The 24,021-nt window shown below is 38.2% G+C and overlaps 1 protein-coding gene across 3 annotated transcripts in view; it reads right to left on the bottom strand.

The window, feature by feature from the left end:
• Positions 1-847: 847 nt before the first annotated feature.
• Positions 848-24,021, bottom strand: part of RECK (reversion inducing cysteine rich protein with kazal motifs) — a 115,724-nt gene continuing 92,550 nt past the window's right edge. For all 3 annotated transcript variants that reach the window (XM_037797618.1, XM_037797619.1, XM_037797621.1), the window contains 5 exons: positions 7,557-7,749; positions 6,184-6,394; positions 4,733-4,806; positions 3,359-3,514; positions 848-2,425 (listed from right to left, as the gene is read on the bottom strand). In XM_037797618.1, the coding sequence (XP_037653546.1) occupies positions 2,204-2,425; positions 3,359-3,514; positions 4,733-4,806; positions 6,184-6,394; positions 7,557-7,749 (856 nt within the window). In that variant the 3' untranslated portion in view covers positions 848-2,203. The remainder of the gene's footprint in view (positions 2,426-3,358; positions 3,515-4,732; positions 4,807-6,183; positions 6,395-7,556; positions 7,750-24,021) is intronic.

The raw sequence follows: 24,021 nt of genomic DNA, 5'->3' as shown, positions 1-24,021 counted from the left end.
ATATACCCCCTCTTCCAAACCCAAGGTCCTTTTTCATTTTTCTTGTTTCTTTTCCAGATCATGAAATCTCTACTGCTTTTTCTAACAAAAATAAAATAAAATAAAATCAGTCTCAGCTATTGTTCTATCCTATGATGAGAGAGGATTTCTGTAATAGATTGTGTTATTGTTCAATACACTTAATGTCCTTTCCTCTGCCCTACCACCTCTCCCTTCCCCCAAACACCATGTATGATACATCCCCACCTTATTGAACTCAGGAGTAGCCATGTGACTTGCTTTGGCCAGTAAATATTGGTAGAAATGACAGGGTCACTTCTTAGCAGAGACCTAAGAGCCAGCTTGTGGTTCTCACTGTCTCTTTTCTTCCCCTTGCCAGGATACTGGAATGGGTCCTGGGGTGAAGAGCAACAGCTGACCCACAATGGACATGTGGTGTGAGCAAGATATAAGCCTTTGTGGTAAGCCACCGAGATTTTGGGAAATTAACCTAACTGATTTATACAACCTGTCAGGACCTGATCAATAAGCCTTGTGTCTCCATATTCCAAAATTCTCTCTGTCCAAGGCAGTGGGAAGTAGAAGAGGGTCTGAAACACTCTCTGTCCTGAAGGCCTAAGGATGGAGTCTTCGTATTTGACTTTCTGCCACTGCCAGCCCTCTTGGCACGTTCGTTTGGGTCTGGTCTGACCAGCTCTAGTCTAGCTGCCCTGCTCTCCCAGTCCCTGGGCCTAGGGTAATAACACTTCATGACTTCTTACCCCAGAGCAAAGAACACAGATCTCCCAAGCATGATCACTGGTTTCATTTTAAATATCCAGATTGCTTGGAAGTGCACAAGACCATATAAAAGTTATTTTTTATTAAAATAGAAAAGTTTCCAGTATTATTGCATTGAAGACTTTTACACAGAAAAAAGCAATTGCAAAAAACATGCTACATCAGCACTGAGATATTCTGAAAGCTTTAAGTGCCCACATTTAAACATTTTGGTATAATAAGCATATTCCTATATATTTCAGAGGGTACATATTATAATACTGAAAAAAATACTTCATGTAAAACCTAAGTTCAGGTGCATACAAACAAGAAGTATTCCATTGAATAGCTTATTTCAAACTGTGAAACACATTCAAAGTATTCAATTTTTTAGACAACATGCAAACATTTTAAAACTTAGATTGACATTTTTAAATATATAAACCACAATTCTTTATAATTCTATATAAAAAGAGAAAGACAGAACACTTATCTACATTGTGCATATCACAAAAAGCAAATATGTCTTCATGAACGGAAAGTACTGAGTTAACACATATGATTGTCATTTTACAAATATGGCTATTCACCTTCATAATAAAATAGAAAAATCATGTATTATTTACATGAACTACTAATTATTTCACTTTTTGGCAATTATATAAGTAGCAGCAATTGGTTTAAAGATCGATGTTTAAAAACTCTAAATTTAACTCATGAAAAACAATATATATCTGGTTAATATAAAAACTGCATAAGGCAAGACACACTGATGCCACATAACTTCTCCCTTTCACAAAAGTCACAGATATGTAATCGTGAGAGTCTCATTTAGTCAGCTTTCTTCTGCTTAACCCTCTAGGTAAGTTCCTGAATTAAATTTCAGTAAATTTATTTTAATTTGCCTGATGATTTCCACTATCATTTCCAAGATTCTTTATTTCATGCCCTCATAGCAATGGCTCTTTGCTGTGACCCCCGGCTTCTAGATGGAGTAGGTCATTATCTGTAAACAAACACAAACACACTAGGGGAATCTAATACTTAAAGGAACTCTGAAATGAAGTTTCTGCGATAAGAAACCTCTAATAAAGCAGTGAGTTATCTTCCTAAAAAGAGGCCATTTCATTTATCAGCAATATTAAGTTTGTTTTAGAGTGGGGGTCCCATCTAATTAATGAAATGTAAATCATAAGGCAGTGATCCACCAGAAAGAGACATCCTCTTTTCATTAGTATTTGGAAGAACATATTTTAACATTTGTAAACATAACACAAAACCCTACTGATATTGGTAGATTAAAAAAAAAAATACTGTTTGGTGAATAGAGGTGACATGCGCTTTTTTTTACTTGGCCACTATTCAACTACAAACCAGCAGTCCTGAATGTCTTTCGCAAGGTAGAAAAACAGATCGAGGAACTTCATGCACCTTTCACGGGCAGTCAGTTATGTGTCCAGAGAAAGTGCAAGGCAGGGCCCAGGCTTAAGAGGAAGAGGCAGGAGTGACACGGAGATCTGGCCCTGACGCCGGCTGATGGCACGCTGCTGGAGACCTGTACCTGGGATATGATGAGGGCAGAGAGAGGGACGTGGGATGCCAGAGTAGGGCTGTCAGAGTTGATAAGGGATTCAATCTTCTCTGCTTCTTTGTTGCAGGCCTCAACCTGGGAGGGATAAATTAGATTCTCTTAATATAAAACTGCAGAACCTGTGTAACTGTCATGTCAGACAAATTCCACATATATGCCTAGCCACAGTACAGCCTCAAAGGGAATGTGCTTTCTCTTTGTCCTTTTTTACTTAGCCAAAGTAACATTTTATTATAGCCATCATTTATTACATAAAAAAATAACTGCACTAAATGGAAATCAAACCAGAAAAGTAATGATCCACAATGCCACTGTCCTAATCAATCAACTGTTTTCATTTTTCCACAATCGTGTTCACTTCTTATCCACATTTAGATGTTATCTTTACATGGTTAAACATAGTCATAGGGAATATGCTGTTAACTCCTGTTTAAACATGAGGACAAAAAAAATTAGATGTAATGAGGTTTCTAATGATGGCAGTGAATAAACCACTTGCATTTATCCCCTTCACTTCAGTCTCACTACTTGGATGCTGAAACCTGGGCCTACATGAGTGAGGTGCTACCTGCCTCCACAGTATGAGAAAGGAAAATAGACTGGAGTCCGTCCTGGCTCTCATTGTGCCAGTCCCTTCCCTCTTTTGGGCCATGGCTGCCTCACCCACACAACAAGCAGATTGGGTTTGATGACTTCTCAGGTCCCTCCCATCTCTGCACACTCTAAGTCACAGTGCCTTAACCTCTGCCCTCTCCCAGCTCCTTCACATTCTGTTGTCAGACAGGTACACACATGTGTAGGCAGCTTGCCTGGAAAAGGGCTCACCTGGGGCAGCTGTGTTCTACAGAGACTGCCTTGCTTTTCTCCCTCCTGCCCTATCAAACTTCCCAAATGCTGCTGTTTCCTCACCCCTTTGTCCTTCCTGAGGTCCTGGTTTGTGCCCACCTCCTTCTAAATCCACTGAACTTGAAGGTGAAAACATTGCTTCACAATGTGTATGGCCCCTACCTGCAAAGCTTTTGGAGAATGATCAACAGGAATGATCAGGATCACAATTTCCGACTCGATGCTGAGGTACCCAAACACATCACACTGGGGGACAGACACATGCATGCGGATTTTCTGAAGTATTTCCAGAACTGCTATTGGCTTTTTGTTTGTTACCTAGAAAGAGAGGAAAAAAAATAATTATATTACCTGAAAAAAAAAAAAGGATTCCTTATTAACTACCTAAGCTACCTTGCTCTGGGATGCCAGCAGAGGAGGCACTTTTTTTTTTTTAATGTTTTTTTTAAAAAATTCATTTTTATTGAGATATGTGCACATACCATACACTCATCCAAAGCGTACAATCAGTTGGTCACAGTACCATTATATAGTTGTGCTTTCATCACTACAATCAATTTTTGAATATTTTCATTACTCCAAAAAAAAAAAAAAGTAAAAAAGAACACCCAAAACATCCCATCCTTCCATCCTCCCTATTATTCATTTAATTTTTGTCCCCATTTTTCTACTCATCTGTCCATACACTGGATAAAGGGAGTGTGAGCCACAAGGTTTTCACAATCACAGTCACACCGGGTAAGCTACATAGTTACACACTCATTTTCAAGAATCAAGGCTACTGGGCTGCAGCCCAACAGCTTCAGGTATTTAGAGGAGGCTCTTTTAACCAAAGCTCCACCAGGGCCCACCAGGGCTGAACTCTTTATCTCCACACAGTGCATTACAATGGGGTTTTGCCTGACTATGGAGCTTTGTAGCCAAGATAAGTAATCTCACCAGGAACACTTTTTTTTTTTGAAAGTGAATGTTCTGAGCTAGACGCCACAGGGAGATAAGGTCTTTCTGTAAAAATAGGTAGTTGCAGGTATTGGCTGTTACATTCCTAGAGCTCTGTCTCCCCAAGAGTGAGCAGCAAATGTGATGGAAGGAAACAGGGGAAGGGGCAAAACTATCCTGGAAGATGGCAGGCTCTGCAAGTACCCAAAGGAGGAATGGGGGCCAGTGTAAGGAAAGGCCACCTTGAAGCCATCCTGGGCATCTCCTAGCCACTGGCCCTGGATCTACCTCCAGCCCCTAACTATGCTGCCTGTGCCAGCAGGGGACCTTTTAAAAGAAAGGCTTCAGGCTGACTGTGATGCGCAGAGGCAAGGTCACCAGCCAGTCAGTGTGTGAGGAGAGGAGCACAGGACAGGGAGTCAGGCCTGGGTTCAGACCCTGCTTCCACTGATTATGAGCTGTATGGCCGTGGGCAAGTTGCTTCTCGGAAAATTAGTTTCTTCACCTATAAACGGGGACAACACGTTCTACCCTGTAGGATTACTGAGAGATTTAGCAATAAGGTGTGAACAGTACCTAGCATACAAGGCAATTTACCTTAGCAATAGTATCCAGTTTTTCTTTGTCGAATAAAACTCTTAACATCCCAGCACATAATGGGCAACAAGCACCTGTATAACAGAAACTATTTTACATGTGTTCAGAATTAGAAACAAGGAAGATTCAAAATAGTTGGTGAAACCATCAATCCTTCATTTTTGTGCTAGGAGAGTCGCAGCTGCCCTTGATGACTACTCTTTTATAAATATTCCCTGACCAACCTGGGGTCGTACATTTACCAGTATCTTTCTTTCCTGCGTCCTTGCTTTCACCCCTGACTGCTTCTCCAGGTGAGGCAGCTGGGTGTAAGATAGTACCCAGAATAGGCTTCCAAGAGACTTGGGGCCTTAACCCTCCTCTGCCTCAACATTCACTATGTGATCCTGGGCAGTGCTTCCCCTGAGCCTTTGTTTTCCTGTCTGTAAAATGAGGAAGCTGGTGTTTCTGGGTTCCCAAGTATTTGCTTCAAATTTAATTTTAAAAATTATTTTAAACTGTGAAAAAAGACTATAAAAAATACAGCATAATTAAATGAAATACTGTGCTACATTTTAACACAAGACAGACCATTAACCAATAACCTCCCCATGTTGGGCCCTCCCTATCACCCTTCCTTTTCATTTCTTTGCACTTGTGGTCAACTGCCTTGGTATGGATTGGCCTGATAACCCTATTTGGTTTGTCCCCTCCCTCAGAATGTGGTCTCTAGGAGAGAAGCTTTGTTTTGCTCACTGCCATTCCCTGTGTCAGAAGAGTGTCTGGAATGTAGTTAGAACTCAATAAACATTTGATGAATTAATGGATGAAGGAATGAACTTGTTAGACTCCAGGTTAACCTGATCTGTGCAGATTTGGAATAAAGCCTCTTCCATCACTTCTGTTTAACTGAAGAGTGTGAGGCTACAAATAGGTAAGCAGTTTAAAAAACTGTTATCACTTACAAGTATCTGTATGAAACAAGACTTTCATGATTATATGCAACTAAAACAATTAAATTAGATGCTAAGGCTAATCTAAGGCAACAATTGTGTTGTTTCTCTCAATTTCAAATGTTTGTGTTCTCAAAATAATTCAATTATTCATTCATTAACTACTAATTCATTAACTTTATAATAATTAAACACAAATTTGAACTCATAACAATTCTAGTAATGAAAAACAGTTTTACCTGTTTATATATTGGTGTTTGGTATACGATTTTGATTGAAAAAAGTTTGCCATATTGTTTTAAAACAACTGGACCAGAGTATGTCTAAGGTAATCTGTAGCTTTTAAGATCAACCCAGAGTAATGCAGTTCTCTACATTTGACAGCATCTTTTGAAGGTTTTTTGAAAAATTTAAATAAACTAGTCAACTCTCTCCTTGTCAGTGATTCATTTTTCTGGAGGCAGACAAGTAAGTCTTCCCAATCTCACCCCGGCCCCATCCCAAATATTGCCAGCCTACCAGGAGGGATGATGGGTTTGCACCCAGCGACTGAAAGTGGAGGACACCTCACAGCGGCACACTCTGCGACAGAACTGTACTCTGACAGGACCCCGACGGCCTGGCAGGGGCCATGGTAATCGACCGCCACACGGTCCGAGTAGGCAGCACACATACTGCTGTAGGTCTCACCATTGTGCCCACAGACGGGCTTTGAGGCGCTGCAGAAGGGCTGAAGGCAAACAAATCACATTTAGCCTGGACCTTTGTAGTGTACTTTTCCTAACCAAGAGGACAGCGCAGATCTCCCTATTTCTAGGACAAAGAAAGAAACAGTATAAATTCCAGGGACTCTCTTAAGTGGACTGAATGGGGGACAACGGTGCCGTCCCAAGGTGGGTTGAACAGATTACTTTCCTCAGCCTCTCTGGGACTTGGGTGCTCATTCCATGTGAGCTGATATGAGATAACTGCTCCCCCTATTCAGATTTTTATTAATATCCCAGAAGTGCCTGTTTGAAGAAAAGAAGATGAATTTAATGCAGATGCTGAGGCCTTATCATTTCATACTGGGTATGGGATGAAGAGAAGAGTGTGGGGAGATCAGTATTGTAGCAGATAGACCCTGGATCCCTCGGGAAGGCTGGGAAGATGTCAGAGAAAAATCATAAGCACAAGAGGGAAGAAGAAGGAAAAGAAGGCTGAGAATTCAGAGTAGAAGATATAAATGCAATTGGAACAGAAGACGTGAGAGAAACAAGCCTAGGAAAGACAAGCTGAAGGGATTTCCACAGGTGGGAATCTCCCAGGGAGGGTGGCCAGCACACATCAGCGGTGCATGGGAGAAGTCCCAATGGGACTTTCCTTGGGGGCTTATGTTTAACATGAATGCAGATTCCCAAACCCCAAAAGACTGTGAGATAAACTGATGTAAAAAGGTACTAAATCTTGGAGAAATTTCTAATCATTTTTCAGTACTGTGGGAGGTGGGATTGCAATGGGAGGTGGGATTGCAATGGGAAGAGGAGAAAAAGAACTCTTTTTGGTTATTTTAACTCACATTGTTCCTGATTTGTTTTATAGTGAATGCCCACAGAACCATGGGGAGAGAAACTGGTGCTGACTATGCCAGAGTATGAAGCATCAAAGTCTTTTCCTTGGCATAGGCTGTAAGACACCATGCTAAGCTTGCTGGCACACTGTATGAGCTAAGGTCTGAGCAATAGCAAGGCAGCTCTCCAGAGTCAGGAGAAAAAGTCTTGGGATGATCCATTTTTAAAATGGAGGACTGAGTTCTCTGCATTTGGCAGGTCTTACTGCTGATTCATCTGTCAAAGATTATAAGCTGATTTTTACGCTTTGTGTACTTTGGTTTGTTAGCCAAACAACTGTACCTGGCATGGACCGTTGTAAGAGAGGCTCTTCCCTCTTTGGTATAAAGTGCAGAGATTGTTGTGCTCCATGTGGTCTGTGTCACAAACAGGATCGCGGACCTGGTCACAGGTGAGCTGTCTTGGCACACACTCATACTGGCTACATCCAAATTTATCAAAAGTGGTCAGGCAGACTTGCGGTTTGGCTATGCACCTGAAAAACATGAATGCCGCACCATGAGCCTAGCTAGGAGGGGCTGGCAAAGCAATGGGCTAGGCACGGGAGGCTGAGGAGAAAGGAAGAGATAAGTCAAAAACAGTCCCTGTTCCCGAGCAGCTTATGTAGAATGGGAGGGTCAAGCAGGCATACAGAAGAGGCTACAAGGTAAATAATTATAAACAGAATCCTTGTGGGAATGAGTGGTTCTGACTGGGGAGCCTGGGAAAAGCACCCTGGAGAAGGCAGTGTTCCAGCTGGAACCTGGAGTACAAGGAGGGTCGCACAGGCAGGCCAGACCGGGGATGGAGGCTAAAGAAAGCATGATGCTCTTCAGAGTGTGGGGCAGGGAGAAACGGCAGGTGACCCTGAGGACAAGGGCAAAGGACGCATGGGGTAGAAGTAGCATGAGATGAGGCTACACAGGTGGGTTGGGGCCCGGCATTGGAGGCCTTGTATTAAATTACAAAAGAAACATTTTCAGGCTCTTACTCTTTAGCGTGGTTATTATGAGTCTATCTCAAGAGAAGGCTTCATTCTGTGTTCTGAAAAATTCAAGTTTCTTGCCTGCAAGACTGAGGACCTGACACCGGCCAGTTGCAAATCCAGTGAGAGAATGCTACCCCATGAAGCTGGTCTTTCCTAGTAATATCTGGACCTTGTTTCATTCTTAACTCCTGAATTTCTCCAGAGGGGCTATGATTACAGCTTTTTCTTTCTTTAGTCTTTTCCATTTTTCTCATTTCTATAAAGGCTACATATAACTTTCTATAAGAAGATAAGACCTATTAAAATGTTTAGCTTTCATTGGTATTTGAGGTACTAGAATGTACAGTTTGCAATATAAAAGGGGAAGAATATAGTAGTGTTATTTTCATTTCAAAAGAAATTACTTACACTCTTTTTTAGGGATAAGCCTCCTGCACTTAAATGACTACTACCAGTACCATCACCACCTACTGCTATGCACAGTTGCCTTTTCAGCTGTGATTTGAAATTAGAATGCATTTAGTTATGGTTTAATGAAAATATAAGACATTTGAAGAATAATAATGGAAAGGAGTATTTAGAAATTCATTATGCATTAATATGATTGAATTGTCTTGGCATCTGTTTCGTTTTGCTAAAGCTGCTGGAGTGCAATATATCAGAAATGGATTGGCTTTTACAATGGAGATTTATCAACTTACAATTTACAGTTCTTAGGTCGTGAAAATGTCCAAATTAAGGCATCAACAGGATGATACCTGGGCTCTGAAGACAGGCTGTTGGATCCAGGTCACCTGTGTCACATGGGAAGGCACATGGCTGGTGTCTGCTGGTCCTTCAACTCTCAGGTTTCATTGCTTTCAGCTTCTGGTTCCAGTGGTTTCCTCTGTGGGTCCTTTCTTAGCTTCTCCAGCTTTTTTTTCTCTAAGATCTCTTGGCTTTTTTTGGTCCTTTATCCTCTCATAAAGGACTCTAGTAAAAGGATTAAGACCTACCTTGAATTTCAAATTGAAATAACCTACCATAAGTTCCCACCCACAAAAGGTCTGCACCCAAAGGAATGGATTAAAAGAACATGGCCTTTTCTGGGGTACATAACAGCTTCAAACCAGCACAGCACCCTAGTCAAAAATCAATTGACCATAAATGTGGGGGTTTATTTCTGGACTCAAGATTCTTTTCCATTGATCTATATGTCTATCCTTATGCTAGTACCACATAGTTTTGGCTACTGTAGCTTTGTAATAAGTTTTGAAATTGGCAAGTGTGAGTCCTCTAACTGTTCTTTTTCATGATCATTTTGGCTATTTCAGATCCCCAGCAATTCCATCTGAATTTGAGGTTCATCTTTGTCAATTTCTGCAAAAAAGACAGCTGGGATTTTGAGAGGGACTGTATTGAATCTGCAGATTAACTGGGGAGTATTGCTATCTTGACAACACTGAATCTTCCAATCCATTAATGCAGATGTCTTACCATTTTTTTGGGGTCATCTTTAATTGTTTCAGTGATACCTGAAGTTTTCAGTGTACAGGTCCTGCACTTCTTTTGTTAAATGTCTTCCTAAATATTTAGGATGCTATTTTAAATGGAATTGTTTTCTTATTTTCACTTTCAGATTGTTCATTACGAATGCATAGAAATATAACTGATTTTTGTTTATTGATTATGTATCCTGCAACCTTGCTGAACTAGTTTATTAGCTCTAATTGTGTGTGTGTGTGTGTGCATTCCTCAGGATTTTCATTATTCAAGATGATGATGTCTGCAAATAGAGATAGTTTTACTTCTTCCTTTCCAATCTGGATGCTCTGAATTCCTTTTTCTTGCCTAATTCTCCTGGGTAGAACCTGCAGTACAATGCTGAATACAAACAGCAAGAGCAGACATTCTTGTCTTGTTCCTGATCTTAGAGGTAAAGCTAGCTGTCTTTCACCATTAAGTATGATGTTAACCATTAAGTATGATGCCTTTTATCACATCGAGAAAATGCTTTTGTATTTCTAGTTTGTTGAGTTTTTTAAATCATGAAAGTATGTGGGTTTTGACAAATGCTTTTTCTGTGTCTATTAAGATGATCACATTGTTTTTGTCCTTCATTCTATGAATATGTTATATTACATGGATTGATTTTTGGATGCTGAGCCAAATCTTGCATTCCTGTGATTAATCTCACTTGGTCACGACATGTAATCCTTTTTATATGCTGCTGGATTCAGTATGGTAGTATTTGAGTATTCATGTCTACATTCAAAAGAGATATTGGTCTGTAGTTTTCTTGTGACATCTTGGGTTTCGGACTCGGGATAATATTGTCCTTATAGAATGAGTTGAGAAGTGTTCCCTCCTCTGCTATAGTTTTAAAAAGTTTGCAAAATATTGGTATTAATTCTTCTTTAAATCTTTGGTAGAATTCACCTGTGCAGTCAAATGGGCCTGGCTTTCCTTTGTGGAAAGGTTTTGATTACTAATTCCATTGTGTAACTTTTTTTTTTTTTAAGGATCTCACAACTTTATTGAGCAATTCACAAATCAGGCAGCACCCCATTCAGAAAGTAGAAGGGAGCTCCTCCCAGGGAGTGGAAAGGGGAAGCTTATATAAGGCAAACATGAAAGGAAGTGAAGAAATGTTCTGATTGGCTGATGTTACCTTTCCATATTACATATCGTGTTACTTTTTAATAGGCCTTTTCAGATTCTCTATTTCTTCTAGAGTCAGTTCTGGTAGTTTGTGTCTTCCCAGAAACATGACCATTTCATCTAGGTTATTTAATTTTTAACATACAATTGTTCACAGCATTCCCTCATAATCCTTTCTATTTCTATAAGGCCAGTAGTTATTTCCCTCCTCTTTCATTCCTGATTTTAGTAATTTCAATCTTCTTCACTCTTGTTTTTTAGTCAATCTAGCTAAAGGTTTGTCAATTTTGCTGATATTTCCAAAGAACCACTCTTTGATGTCATTGTTTTTCTCTATTGTTCTTCTAGTCTCTATTTCATTAATTTTCACTCTCATCTTAATTAGCTCCTTTTTGCTTGCTTTGGGTTTAGTTTGCTTTTATTTTTTTCTGGTTTTCTTAAGGTAGAAGGTTAGGTTATTGATTGGAGTTATTTTTTTCTTTTTCATATAGGCATTTATAGGAATACATTTCTCTCTAAGCTGCTTTCTCTACATCCAATAAGTTTTGGTATTTTTGTTTTCATTTTCATTTATATCAAATTATTTTCTAATTTCTCCTGCAAATTCTTCATTGATCCATTGGTTATTTGGGAGTATGTTGTTTAATTTCCACATACTTGTGGGTTTCCCAAATTTCTTTCTGTCACTGATTCTAATTTCATCCCACTGTAGTTGGAGAATATAGTTTGTATGATTTCAATCCTTTTAAATTTATTGAGACATTTTATGATCTAACATGATCTATCTTGGAGAATGTTCCATGTGCACTTGAGGAAAATATGTACTCTGCTGTTTTTGTGTGGAGTATTCTATAGATATCTGTCAGTTCAAGTTACTTTTTCTTTTGTACAAAACACTCGTTTTTGAATAACAGCCATCAAGATTCAAAAACAGCACCTTAAGTTCATTAATAGATGATATATTTTTTTCCTGGACTTCTTTTTTATTGTTTTAAAAAAACATAATTTTCTTGCGATATATTTACACATCATATAATCCATCCAAAGTATACAATCAATGGTTCACAGTATCATCACATATTTGTGTATTTGTCACCATGATCATATTAGAACATCAGCATTACTCCAGAAAAAGAAATAAAAAGAAAAAAGAAGACCCCAAACATTCTATAACCCTTACCTCTTCTTCTTATTGACCACTAGTATTGCACTCTACCCAATTTTTTTTTCCATAATTTTTTTTTAATTAGAGAAGTTATAGGTTTATTAAAAAAGAATGAAGAAAGTACAGCGTTCCTGTATAGCCCCTTTACACAGTTTTTTCTTATTATTAACATTTTGTATTAGTGTGGTACTTTCGTTACAATCAACGGAACAATATTATTATACTTATACTATTAATTGTAGTCTGTAGTTTACATTAAGTTTTACTGTGTTGTGTAGTATTTTTTTTTCCTTTCAATTTTATTCTGGCAATATATAACCACTTTCAAATATAAGTTTCAGTGGTGTAAGTTACACTCACAATGTTGTGCTACCATCACCACCATTCATTACCAAAACTTTCCTTTCATTCCAGACAGAGACTCTATACCCATTAAACATTAACTCCCCATTCCCGACTCCCACTCTGGGCTCTGCTAATCTATATTCTCATATAATATTTGTTGTTTTGTGCCTGGCTTATTTCACTCAACATGATGTGTTCAAGATTCGTCTGTGTTGTAGCATGCATCAAAACTCCATGCCTTTTTTATGTCTGAGTAATATTCCATTTCAAGTATATACCACGTTTTGTTTATCCATTCATCAGTTGCTGGACTCTTGAGGTGCTTCCACATTTTGTCAATTGTGAATAATGCTATTATGAACAATGGTGTGCAAACATCTGTTTGTGTCCCTGATTTCAACTCTTTTGTGTCTCTACCTAGAAGTGTGATTGCAGGGTCAGACTGTAATTCTATACTAAGTTTCTGAAGAGCTACCAGAATGTTTTCCACAGTGTCTGAACCAGTTTACATTTCCACTCTACCCAATTTTAAGACTTATAATAGAGGTAGGTTAACTAAGATAGTGTAGTATTGTCAGAGATAGACATACAGATCAGTGCAACAGAACAAAACACCTAAAAGTAGATCCATACAAATGTGGGCAACTGACTTTTTTCCTATATATTTATAGATCATTTGATCATTATCAGAGATCAAGGCTACTGATTACAGTTCAGCAACTTCAGGTATTTCCTTTTGGCTATACTGAAACACTAGACATAAAAAGAAATATCTATATAATGAGTCAGTACTGGCAGTCATTTGTTAAATCCAAATTTCTCAGTTACATCTCCTCCCTGTCATTTGATCTTTCTTCCAATCTTCAGGGATATCCAGGCAATGACCACTTTAACTTCTTTGGGCTGGAAAGGGGTATTGCTCTTATGCAGTAGAGGCATGAAACTGGTGACGTTCTTGGAGAATAGTTCCTCTGGGTTTCAGGGCTTATCTGGCATAGGATCAATCTGGAGGCCTTAAGTTTTCGAAAAAATAAACTTACTAAGAAAAACTTTTATAGATACTTAGATGGAGCCCAGTGCACTCCCTAGGGTTTTTAGGAATACTGTTGGTTGGAGCTTGGCATACCGTGGTAGTTTGCAATATCTGGCTAAAGTTTGCATGCGAGTAACCTCAGGATGACCTCGACTCTATTTGAAATCTCTTAGCCACAGAAACTTTATTTTGTTCCATTTCTTTTCTCCCTTTTGGCTCAGAAGGCATTTTTCAATCCCATGATGCCAGTGCCAAGGCTCAACCTGGGATTCATGTCCCACTTGCCAGGGAGACTTACTCCCCTGACAGTCATGTCCCACTTAGTGGGGAGGGTAGTGAGTTTATTTACAGAGTTGGCTAAGAGAGAAGCCACATATGAGCAACAAAAGAGGTTCTCTGGGGATGACTCTTAGGTATAATTACATGTAGACCTAGCTTCACCACTGCAGAAATAAGTTTTATAAAGGCAAGCTCAAGATCAAGGGCTTGGTTTAATCAGTTGTGAGTCCCTAGAGCCTAAGAGAGTATCAGAAATTCCCCAGGTGAGGAAGTTTAATAGTTCCACATTTTCCCCCAGTCCTTCATGTAGACTTTGCAAATATTTTTTTATTTTCTGCCCAAAATATTTTGGAATGTAGCCAGGTATTACATTAACCAGTAAAGAATAATAGGATCTCATTCCCTATTCTAGGTTCCATGTATTGGGTTGTTTAAATAAACTGACCAGACAGGTTAAATTAGATAGTATGCTACAGAAAATTTAAATTTTGGACCAAATAAACATCTCTTCCTTTGGTCTCACACAAAAGATGAAGTTGTAAAACACAGACAATATCATCCTTTACCATGTATTCTGATTTACCTTAGTCCTAACCAGATCTGTTTCATTCGTATCTCTATTTGGAGCCCGATCTCTTATTCAGTTTCCTTAACAGTTACTGTATGGAATAATGCTGACTTACAGAGCTGCAGAACTCTAACTCTGAGTCTCAGGTGTCACATAGATACCCAGTGTTCCAGGGAACTACCCAATGTTCCAGGTTATACACAAAGAGCACAGCATCTCAGAATTTAGAAATAACAGTTAAAACTCAGGATGTGACTGCTGTAAATGCTTACAATCTAGGAACCTTTACAGTGAGCCTTATTTGAAAATTCTGCACTCCTTAATCATTGACTGCCCATTCTCCGCCCACTTTCTATCCCTTAATAACCTGTGCACTTGAATTCAATTCTCAGAGTTTGCTCATTATAGTTAGTTTATATTAGTGAGACCATACACTATTTGTCTTTTTCTTTCTGGCTTATTTCATTCAACATAATGTCTTCAAGGTTCATTCACCTAGTTGCATGCCACACGACTTCAATCCTTCCTGCTGCTGCTGTATGTATAAACCACAATTTGCCTTTCCACTTATCAGTCAATGTACCTTTAGGCCACCTCCATCCATTGGCAATCATGAATAATGCTGCCATAAGTACCAGTGTGCAAATATCTATTCGTGTCTCTGCTTTCAGTTCTTCCAAGTCTTTGTCTAATAATGGGGTTGCAGGATCATGTGGCAACCCTATACTTAGCCTCCTGTGGACCACCACCCTACCCTCAAGAAGGACTGTACCATTTAACTTCCCCACCAACAGTGAATAGGTATATCTCTCTCTTCACGTCTTCTCCAGCACTTGTATCCCTCTGTTTATTTTTCAGTTATTCAAACAGCATACAATCCATCCTAAGTGTAGAATCAATGGTATAATTACACAGTTATGAATTCACCACCACAATCTATATGAGAACACTTCCATACAGAAGGAGAGGAGAAAAGGGGGAAAAAAGAAACAACAACAACAATCTCATACCCCTCCCTTAAATACCCCTTATTGACATTTAGCTTTGATAAATTGCCTTTGTTACAATTAATGAAAGAACACTACACTGTTACCGTTAACTGTAGACCCTAGTTTGCATTAAATATATTTTTTTCATATACCATCCCATTTTTAACACCTCGCAATGGTGACATTCAATTGTTCTCACTCAAGTAAAAACTTTCTTATATTTGTACATTTAATCACCATTCTTGCCAACTCTAGGTTTCACTACGTTATACAGTACCAGTTTTTATCCTCTATCTTACCTTCTGGTATCACACATGCCCCTAGCTTTCCTCTTTCAACTATACTCATATTCATCTTTGTTTATTATACTTACAGTACTGTGCAACCATCACACAGTATTGTGCTATCCATTTCTGGATCTTTAAAATCAATCCTGTTGAACATTCTGTACTCCTTCAGTATCAAGTGCCTAAACTCTACCCTCTTTCTATTTTCTGATAACCTGTGTTCTCAACTTTAACTCTCAGAATTTGCTTATTATAGTTAGGTCATATTAGTGAGATCATACAGTATTTGTCCTTTTGTTTCTGGCTTATTTCACTCAATGTAATATCCTCAAGGTTCATCTATGTTATTACCTGCTTTATGACTTTATACTGTCTTACAGCTGCGTAATATTTCATCATATGTATACTCCACAGTTTGTTTATCCACTCGTCGGGTGATGGACATTTGAGATGTTTCCATCTTTTGGCAATCATGAATAATGCTGCTATAAACATCAGTGTGCAAATGTCTGTTCATGTACCTACTTTCAGTTCCTCTGGATATATACCTAGTAATGGGATTGCTGGATCATACGGCAATTCTATACTTAGCTTCCTGAGGAACCACCAAACAGCCTTCCAGGGCAGTTGCATCATTTTACATTCCCACCAACAGTGAATGAGTTTACTTATTCCTCCATATCCTCTCCAGCACTTGTAGTTTTTTTGTTTTTTTTTTTTTTAAATAATGGCCATTCTAGTAGGTGTGAGATGATGTCTCATTGTGGTTTTGATTTGTATTTTTCTTGTAATTTCTTCCTTGACCCACTGGTCGTTTAAGAGTGTGTTGTTTAAATAAAGTTTCAGTGGCTGAGAGCTTTCAAACGGAGTTGGGAGGTCATTATGGAGGTTATTCTTATGTATCATATAGACATTCCTTTTTAACTTTTAGTGTATTGGAATAGCTAGAAGGAAATATCTGAAAGTGTTGAATTGTAACCCAGTAGCTTTGATTCTTGAAGATGACTGTATAACTATATAGCTTACATGGTCTGACTGTGTGTTTGTGAAAACCTTGTGGCTCATACTCCCTTTATCCTGTGTATGGACAAATGAGTAGAAAAATGGGGACAAAAATTAAACGAATAATAGGCAAGCAGAAGGGGGGAATGGGATATTTTTGGAGTAATGAAAATGTTGAAAAATTGATTATGGTGATGAATGCACAACTATATGATGGTACTGTGAACAACTGATTGTATACTTTAGATGACTGTATGGTATGTGAATATAACTCAATAAAATTGAATTTAAAAAAGTTTATTGTTTAACCTCCAAATATTTGTGAATTTTCCAGCCTTCCACCTATTACTGATTTCCAACTAAATTCCATTATGATCCAAGAAAGTGTTTTGTATAATTCTGATTTTTTAAAATTTATTGAGAACTGCTTTGTGATCCAACATTGGTCAATCCTGGAGAATGATACATGGGTGCTCGAGAAAAATGTGTATATGCTGTTGTGGGGTGCAATGTTCTGTGAATGTCTGTTAAATCTAGTTTATTTATTAAATTATTCAAACTCCCTGTTACTTTCCTGATTCTCTGTCTAGATATTCTGTCCATTGATAAGAGTGGTGTATTGAAGTCTCCAACTATTATTGTAGAGGTGTCTACCTCTCCCTTCAGTGTTGTTGGGATCACTGAAGTGTTTGCCTCATGTATTTTGGGGCACTCTGGCTTGATGCATAGATATTTATGATTGTTAAATCTTCTTGATGAATTGTCTCTTTTATTAATACATAGTGTCCTTCTTTGTCTCTTTTAATTGTTTTACATTTGAAGTCTAGTTTTTCTGATATTAGTATAGCTACCCCTGCTCTTTTCTGCTTGTTGTTTCATGAAATATCTTTTTCAAACCTTTCAGTTTCAACCTATTTTTGTCCTTGGGTCTAAAGTGAGTCTCTTGTAGACAGCATACAGATGGCTCTTGTTTTTTTAATCCATTCTGTCAATCTATGTCTTTTGATTGAGGAGTTTAATCCATTAACATTTAATGTCATATTGTAAATGCAGTACTTTCTTCAACCATTTTGTCTTTTGGATTTATATGTCATATCTTATTTTTTCTCTCTCTTTTTACACTATTAGTTACCCTTACTGATATTTTTCATTTCTACACTCTTCTCCAAACCTCTCTCACCTGTCTTTTCCTATCTGCCTGTAGTGCTCCCTTTAGTATTTTGTGTAGAGCGCGTCTCTTGTTTGTCTGTAAACATTTTAAACTCTCCCTCATTTTTGAAGGACAGTTTTGCCTGATACATAATTCTTAGTTGGCAGTTTTTCTCTTTCAGTATCTTAAATATATTATACCACTGCCTTTTCGCTTCCATGGTTTCTGGTGACAGATCCACACTTAGTCTTATTGAGCTTCCCTTGTATGTGATGGATCACTTTTCTCTTGCTGCTTTCAGAATTCTTTGTCTTTGACATTTGGCAATCTAATTAGTAAATGTCTTGGAGTAGGTCTATTTGGATCTATTCTGTTTGGGGTACACTGAGCTTCCTGGACTTGTACTTTTATATCTTTCTTAAGAGTTGGGAAATTTTCAGTGATTATTTCCTCTATTATTCTTTCTGCCCCTTTACCCTTCCCTTCTCCTTCTGGGACAACCATAACATGTATATTCATGCACTTCATGATGTCATTCAGTTCCCTGCTCGTATTCTTCCATTCTTTTCCTTATCTATTCTTTTGTGTGTAGGATTTCAGATGTCCTTCTTCTAGTTCACTGATCATTTCTTCTGCCTCTTCAAATCTGCTGTCTCCATTGTGCTTTTCATCTCTTCTATTGTGCCTTTTATTCTCATAAGTTCTGCCATTTTTTTTCAAGCTTATGAGTTCTTCTTTATTGTCACCCAGTGTCCTCTTTATTTTTTTTTTTAATCATCATTTTATTGAGATATATTCACATACCACGCAGTCATACAAAACAAATTGTACTTTCGATTGTTTACAGTACCATTACATAGTTGTACATTCATCACCTAAATCAATCCCTGACACCTTCATTAGCACACACACAAAAATAACAAGAATAATAATTAGAGTGAAAAAGAGCAATTGAAGTAAAAAAGAACACTAGGTACCTTTGTCTGTTTGTTTGCTTCCCCTACTTTTCTACACATCCATCCATAAACTAGACAAAGTGGAGTTTGGTCCTTATGGCATTCCCAATCCCACTGTCACCCCTCATAAGCTACATTTTTATACAACTGTCTTCGAGATTCATGGGTTCTGGGTTGTAGTTTAATAGTTTCAGGTATCCACCACCAGCTACCCCAATTCTTTAGAACCTAAAAAAGGTTGTCTAAAGTGTGCGTAAGAGTGCCCACCAGAGTGATCTCTCGGCTCGTTTTGGAATCTCTCTGCCACTGAAGCATATTTCATTTCCTTTCACATCCCCCTTTTGGTCAAGAAGATGTTCTCCATCCCACGATGCCGGGTCTACATTCCTCCCCGGGAGTCATATTCCACGTTGCCAGGGAGATTCACTTCCCTGGGTGTCTGATCCCACGTAGGGGGGAGGGCAGTGATTTCACCTTTCAAGTTGGCTTAGCCAGAGAGAGAGGGCCACATCTGAGCAACAAAGAGGCATTCAGGAGGAGACTCTTAGGCACAAATACAGGGAGGCCTAGCCTCTCCTTTGCAGCAACCGTCTTCCCAAGGGTAAAACTTATGGTAGAGGGCTCAACCCATCAAACCACCAGTCCCCTATGTCTGTGATCATGTTAGCAACCATGGAGGTGGGGTAGGCGAATACCCCTGCATTCTCCACAGGCTCCTCAAGGGGGCACTACATCTTTTTTTTTTTTTTTTTTTTTAACTTTCCCTTCTTTTTTCAAATCAACTGTATGAAAAAAAAAGTTAAAAAGAAAACAAACATACAATAAAAGAACATTTCAAAGAGACCATAGCAAGGGAGTAAGAAAAAGACAACTAACCTAAGATAACTGCTTAACTTCCAACATGTTCCTACTTTACCCCAAGAAAGTTACATAATATAGCAACATTTCAGTGAACTTGTTCCTACTACATCCATCAGAAATTAACAGACCATAGTCATTTCTGGGCATCCCCAGAACGTTAAATAGCTTATCTATTCTTCTTGGATTATTGTTCCCCCTTCCTTAATTGCTCTCTACTGCTAGTTCCCCTACATTCTACATTATAAACCATTTGTTTTACATTTTTCAAAGTTCACATTAGTGGTAGCATATAATATTTCTCTTTTTGTGCCTGGCTTATTTCGCTCAGCATTATGTCTTCAAGGTTCATCCATGTTGTCATATGTTTCACCAGATCGTTCCTTCTTACTGCTGCGTAGTATTCCATCGTGTGTATATACCACATTTTATTTATCCACTCATCTGTTGAAGGACATTTGGGTTGTTTCCATCTCTTGGCAATTGTGAATAATGCTGCTATGAACACTGGCGTGCAGATATCTGTTCGTGTCACTGCTTTAAGATCTTCCGGGTATATACCGAGAAGTGCAATCGCTGGATCGAATGGTAGGTCTATATCTAGTTTTCTAAGGAACTGCCAGACTGACTTCCAGAGTGGCTGAACCATTATACAGTCCCACCAACAATGAATAAGAGTTCCAATTTCTCCACATCCCCTCCAGCATTTGTAGTTTCCTGTTTGTTTAATGGCAGCCATTCTAACCGGTGTTAGATGGTATCTCATTGTGGTCTTAATTTGCATCTCTCTAATAGCTAGTGAAGCTGAACATTTTTTCATGTGTTTCTTGGCCATTTGTATTTCCTCTTCAGAGAACTGTCTTTTCATATCTTTTGCCCATTTTATAATTGGGCTGTCTGTACTATTGTCATTGAGTTGTAGGATTTCTTTGTATATGCAAGATATCAGTCTTTTGTCAGATACATGGTTTCCAAAAATTTTTTCCCATTGAGTTGGCTGCCTCTTTACCTTTTTGAGAAATTCCTTTGAGGTGCAGAAACTTCTAAGCTTGAGGAGTTCCCATTTATCTATTTTCTCTTTTGTTGCTTGTGCTTTGGGTGTAAAGTCTAGGAAGTGGCCTCCTAATACAAGGTCTTGAAGATGTTTTCCTACATTATCTTCTAGGAGTTTTATGGTACTTTCTTTTATATTGAGATCTTTGGTCCATTTTGAGTTAATTTTTGTGTAGGGGGTGAGGTAGGGGTCCTCTTTCATTCTTTTGGATATGGATATCCAACTCTCCCAGCCCCATTTGTTGAAAAGACCATTATGGCTCAGTTCGGTGACTTTGGGGGCCTTATCAAAGATCAGTCGGCCATAGATCTGAGGGTCTATCTCTGAATTCTCAATTCGATTCCATTGATCTATATGTCTATCTTTGTGCCAGTACCATGCTGTTTTGGCAACTGTGGCTTTATAATAAGCTTCAAAGTCAGGGAGTGTAAGTCCTCCCACTTCGTTTTTCTTTTTTAGAGTGTCTTTAGCAATTCGAGGCATCTTCCCTTTCCAAATAAATTTGATAACTAGCTTTTCCAAGTCTGCAAAGTAGGTTGTTGGAATTTTGATTGGGATTGCATTGAACCTGTAGATGAGTTTGGGTAGAATTGACATCTTAATGACATTTAGCCTTCCTATCCATGAACATGAATATTTTTCCATCTTTTAAGGTCCTCTTCTATTTCTTTTAGTAGAGTTATGTAGTTTTCTTTGTATAGGTCTTTTACATCTTTGGTTAAGTTTATTCCTAGGTACTTGATTTTTTTAGTTGCTATTGAAAATGGTATCTTTTTCTTGAGTGTCTCTTCAGTTTGTTCATTTCTAGCATATAGAAACATTACTGACTTATGTGCATTAATCTTGTATCCCGCTACTTTGCTAAATTTGTTTATTAGCTCTAGTAGGTGTATCGTTGATTTCTCAGGGTTTTCTAGATATAAGATCATATCATCTGCAAACAATGACAGTTTTACTTCTTCTTTTCCAATTTGGATGCCTTTTATTTCTTTGTCTTGCCGGATTGCCCTGGCTAGCACTTCCAGCACAATGTTGAATAACAGTGGTGACAGCGGGCATCCTTGTCTTGTTCCTGATCTTAGAGGGAAGGCTTTCAGTCTCTCACCATTGAGTACTATGCTGGCTGTGGGTTTTTCATATATGCTCTTTATCATGTTGAGGAAGTTTCCTTCAATTCCTACCTTTTGAAGTGTTTTTATCAAAAAGGGATGTTGGATTTTGTCAAATGCTTTTTCAGCATCTATTGAGATGATCAATTGATTTTTCCCTTTCGAGTTTTTAATGTGTTGTAATACATTGATTGTTTTTCTTATGCTGAACCATCCTTGCATGCCTGGAATGAACCCCACTTGGTCATGGTGTATGATTTTTTTAATGTGTCTTTGGATTCGATTTGCAAGTATTTTGTTGAGGATTTTTGCATCTATATTCATTAGGGAGATTGGCCAGTAGTTTTCCTTTTTTGTAGCATCTTTGCCTGGTTTTGGTATTAGATTGATGTTAGCTTCATAAAATGAGTTAGGTAGTGTTCCATTTTTTTCAATGTTTTGAAAGAGTTTGAGTAAGATTGGTGTCAGTTCTTTCTGGAAAGTTTGGTAGAATTCCCCTGTGAAGCCATCTGGCCCTGGGCATTTATTTGTGGGAAGATTTTTGATGACTGATTGGATCTCTTTGCTTGTGATGGGTTGGTTGAGGTCTTCTATTTCTTCTCTGGTCAGTCTAGGTTGTTCATATGTTTCCAGGAAATTGTCCATTTCTTCTACATTATCCAGTTTGTTGCCATACAGTTGTTCATAATATCCTCTTATAATTTTTTTAATTTCTTCAGGATCTGCAGTTATGTCACCTTTTTCATTCATTATTTTGTTTATATGGGTCTTCTCTCTTTTTGATTTTGTCAGTCTAGCTAGGGGCTTGTCAATCTTGTTGATCTTCTCAAAGAACCAACTTTTGGTGATATTTATCCTTTCTATTGTTTTTTTGTTCTCTATGTCATTTATTTCTGCTTTAATCCTTGTTATTTCTTTTCTTGTACTTGGTTTAGGATTGGTTTGCTGTTCATTTTCTAGCTTCTTCAGTTGATCCATTAGTTCTTTGATTTTGGCTCTTTCTTCCTTTTTAATATATGCGTTTAGTGCTATAAATTTCCCCCTTAGCACTGCTTTTGCTGCATCCCATAGGTTTTGGTATGTTGTGTTCTCATTTTCATTCGTCTCTATATATTTAGCAATTTCTCTTGCTATTTCTTCTTTAACCCACTGATTGTTTAGGAGTGTGTTGTTTAACCTCCAGGTATTTGTGAATTTTCTAAGTCTCTGATGGTTATTGACTTCTAATTGTATTCCATTGTGGTCAGAGAATGTGCTTTGAATAATTTCAATCTTTTTAAATTTATTGAGGCTTGTTTTATGTCCCAGCATATGATCTATTCTGGAGAAAGTTCCATGAGCACTAGAAAAGTATGTGTATCCTGGTGATTTGGGATGTAATGTCCTGTAGATGTCTGTTAAATCTAATTCATTTATCAGATTGTTTAGGTTTTCAATTTCCTTATTGGTCTTCTGTCTGGTTGATCTATCTATAGGAGAGAGTGATGTGTTGAAGTCTCCCACAATTATTGTGGAAACATCAATTGCTTCCTTTAGTTTTGCCAATGTTTCTCTCATGTATTTTGTGGCACCTTGATTGGGTGCATAGACATTTACGATTGTTATTTCTTCTTGCTGAATTGCCCCTTTTATTAGTATGTAGTGGCCTTCTTTATCTCTCAAAACATCCCTGCATTTGAAGTCTATTCTATCTGAGATTAATATTGCTACACCTGCTTTCTTTTGGCTGTAGCTTGCATGAAATATTTTTTTCCATCCTTTCACTTTCAGTTTCTTTGTGTCCCTGTGTCTAAGATGAGTCTCTTGTATGCAACATATTGATGGTTCATTTTTTTTGATCCATTCTGCGAATCTATATCTTTTAATTGGGGAGTTTAATCCATTTACATTCAACGTTAAAACCGTGAAGGCATTTCTTGAATCGGCCATCTTATCCTTTGGATTATGTTTGCCATATTTTTCCCTCTCTCTATTAATATCCTTTATTGTACCCATACCGAATCTCTTTAGTACTGAACCTTTCTCCAAGTCTCTCTGTCCTGTCTTTGTTTCTCTGTCTGTAAGGCTCCCTTTAGTATCTCCAGTAGGGCAGGTCTCTTGTTAGCAGATTCTCTCAGCATTTCTTTGTCTGTGAAAAATTTAAGCTCTCCCTCAAATTTGAAGGAGAGCTTTGCTGGATAAAGTATTCTTGGCTGGAAATTCCTCTCACTCAGAATTTTAAATATATCGTGCCACTGCCTTCTAGCCTCCATGGTGGCTGCTGAGTAGTCACTACTTAGTCTTATGCTGTTTCCTTTGTATGTGGTGAATTGCTTTTCTCTTGCTGCTTTCAGAACTTGCTCCTT

This window comes from Choloepus didactylus, chromosome 10, assembly GCF_015220235.1.
Source record: "Choloepus didactylus isolate mChoDid1 chromosome 10, mChoDid1.pri, whole genome shotgun sequence".
NCBI classification, from domain to species: domain Eukaryota; kingdom Metazoa; phylum Chordata; class Mammalia; order Pilosa; family Megalonychidae; genus Choloepus; species Choloepus didactylus.
Note: the sequence above shows the minus strand (reverse complement) of the source record. Positions and strands in the feature narration are given on the sequence as shown.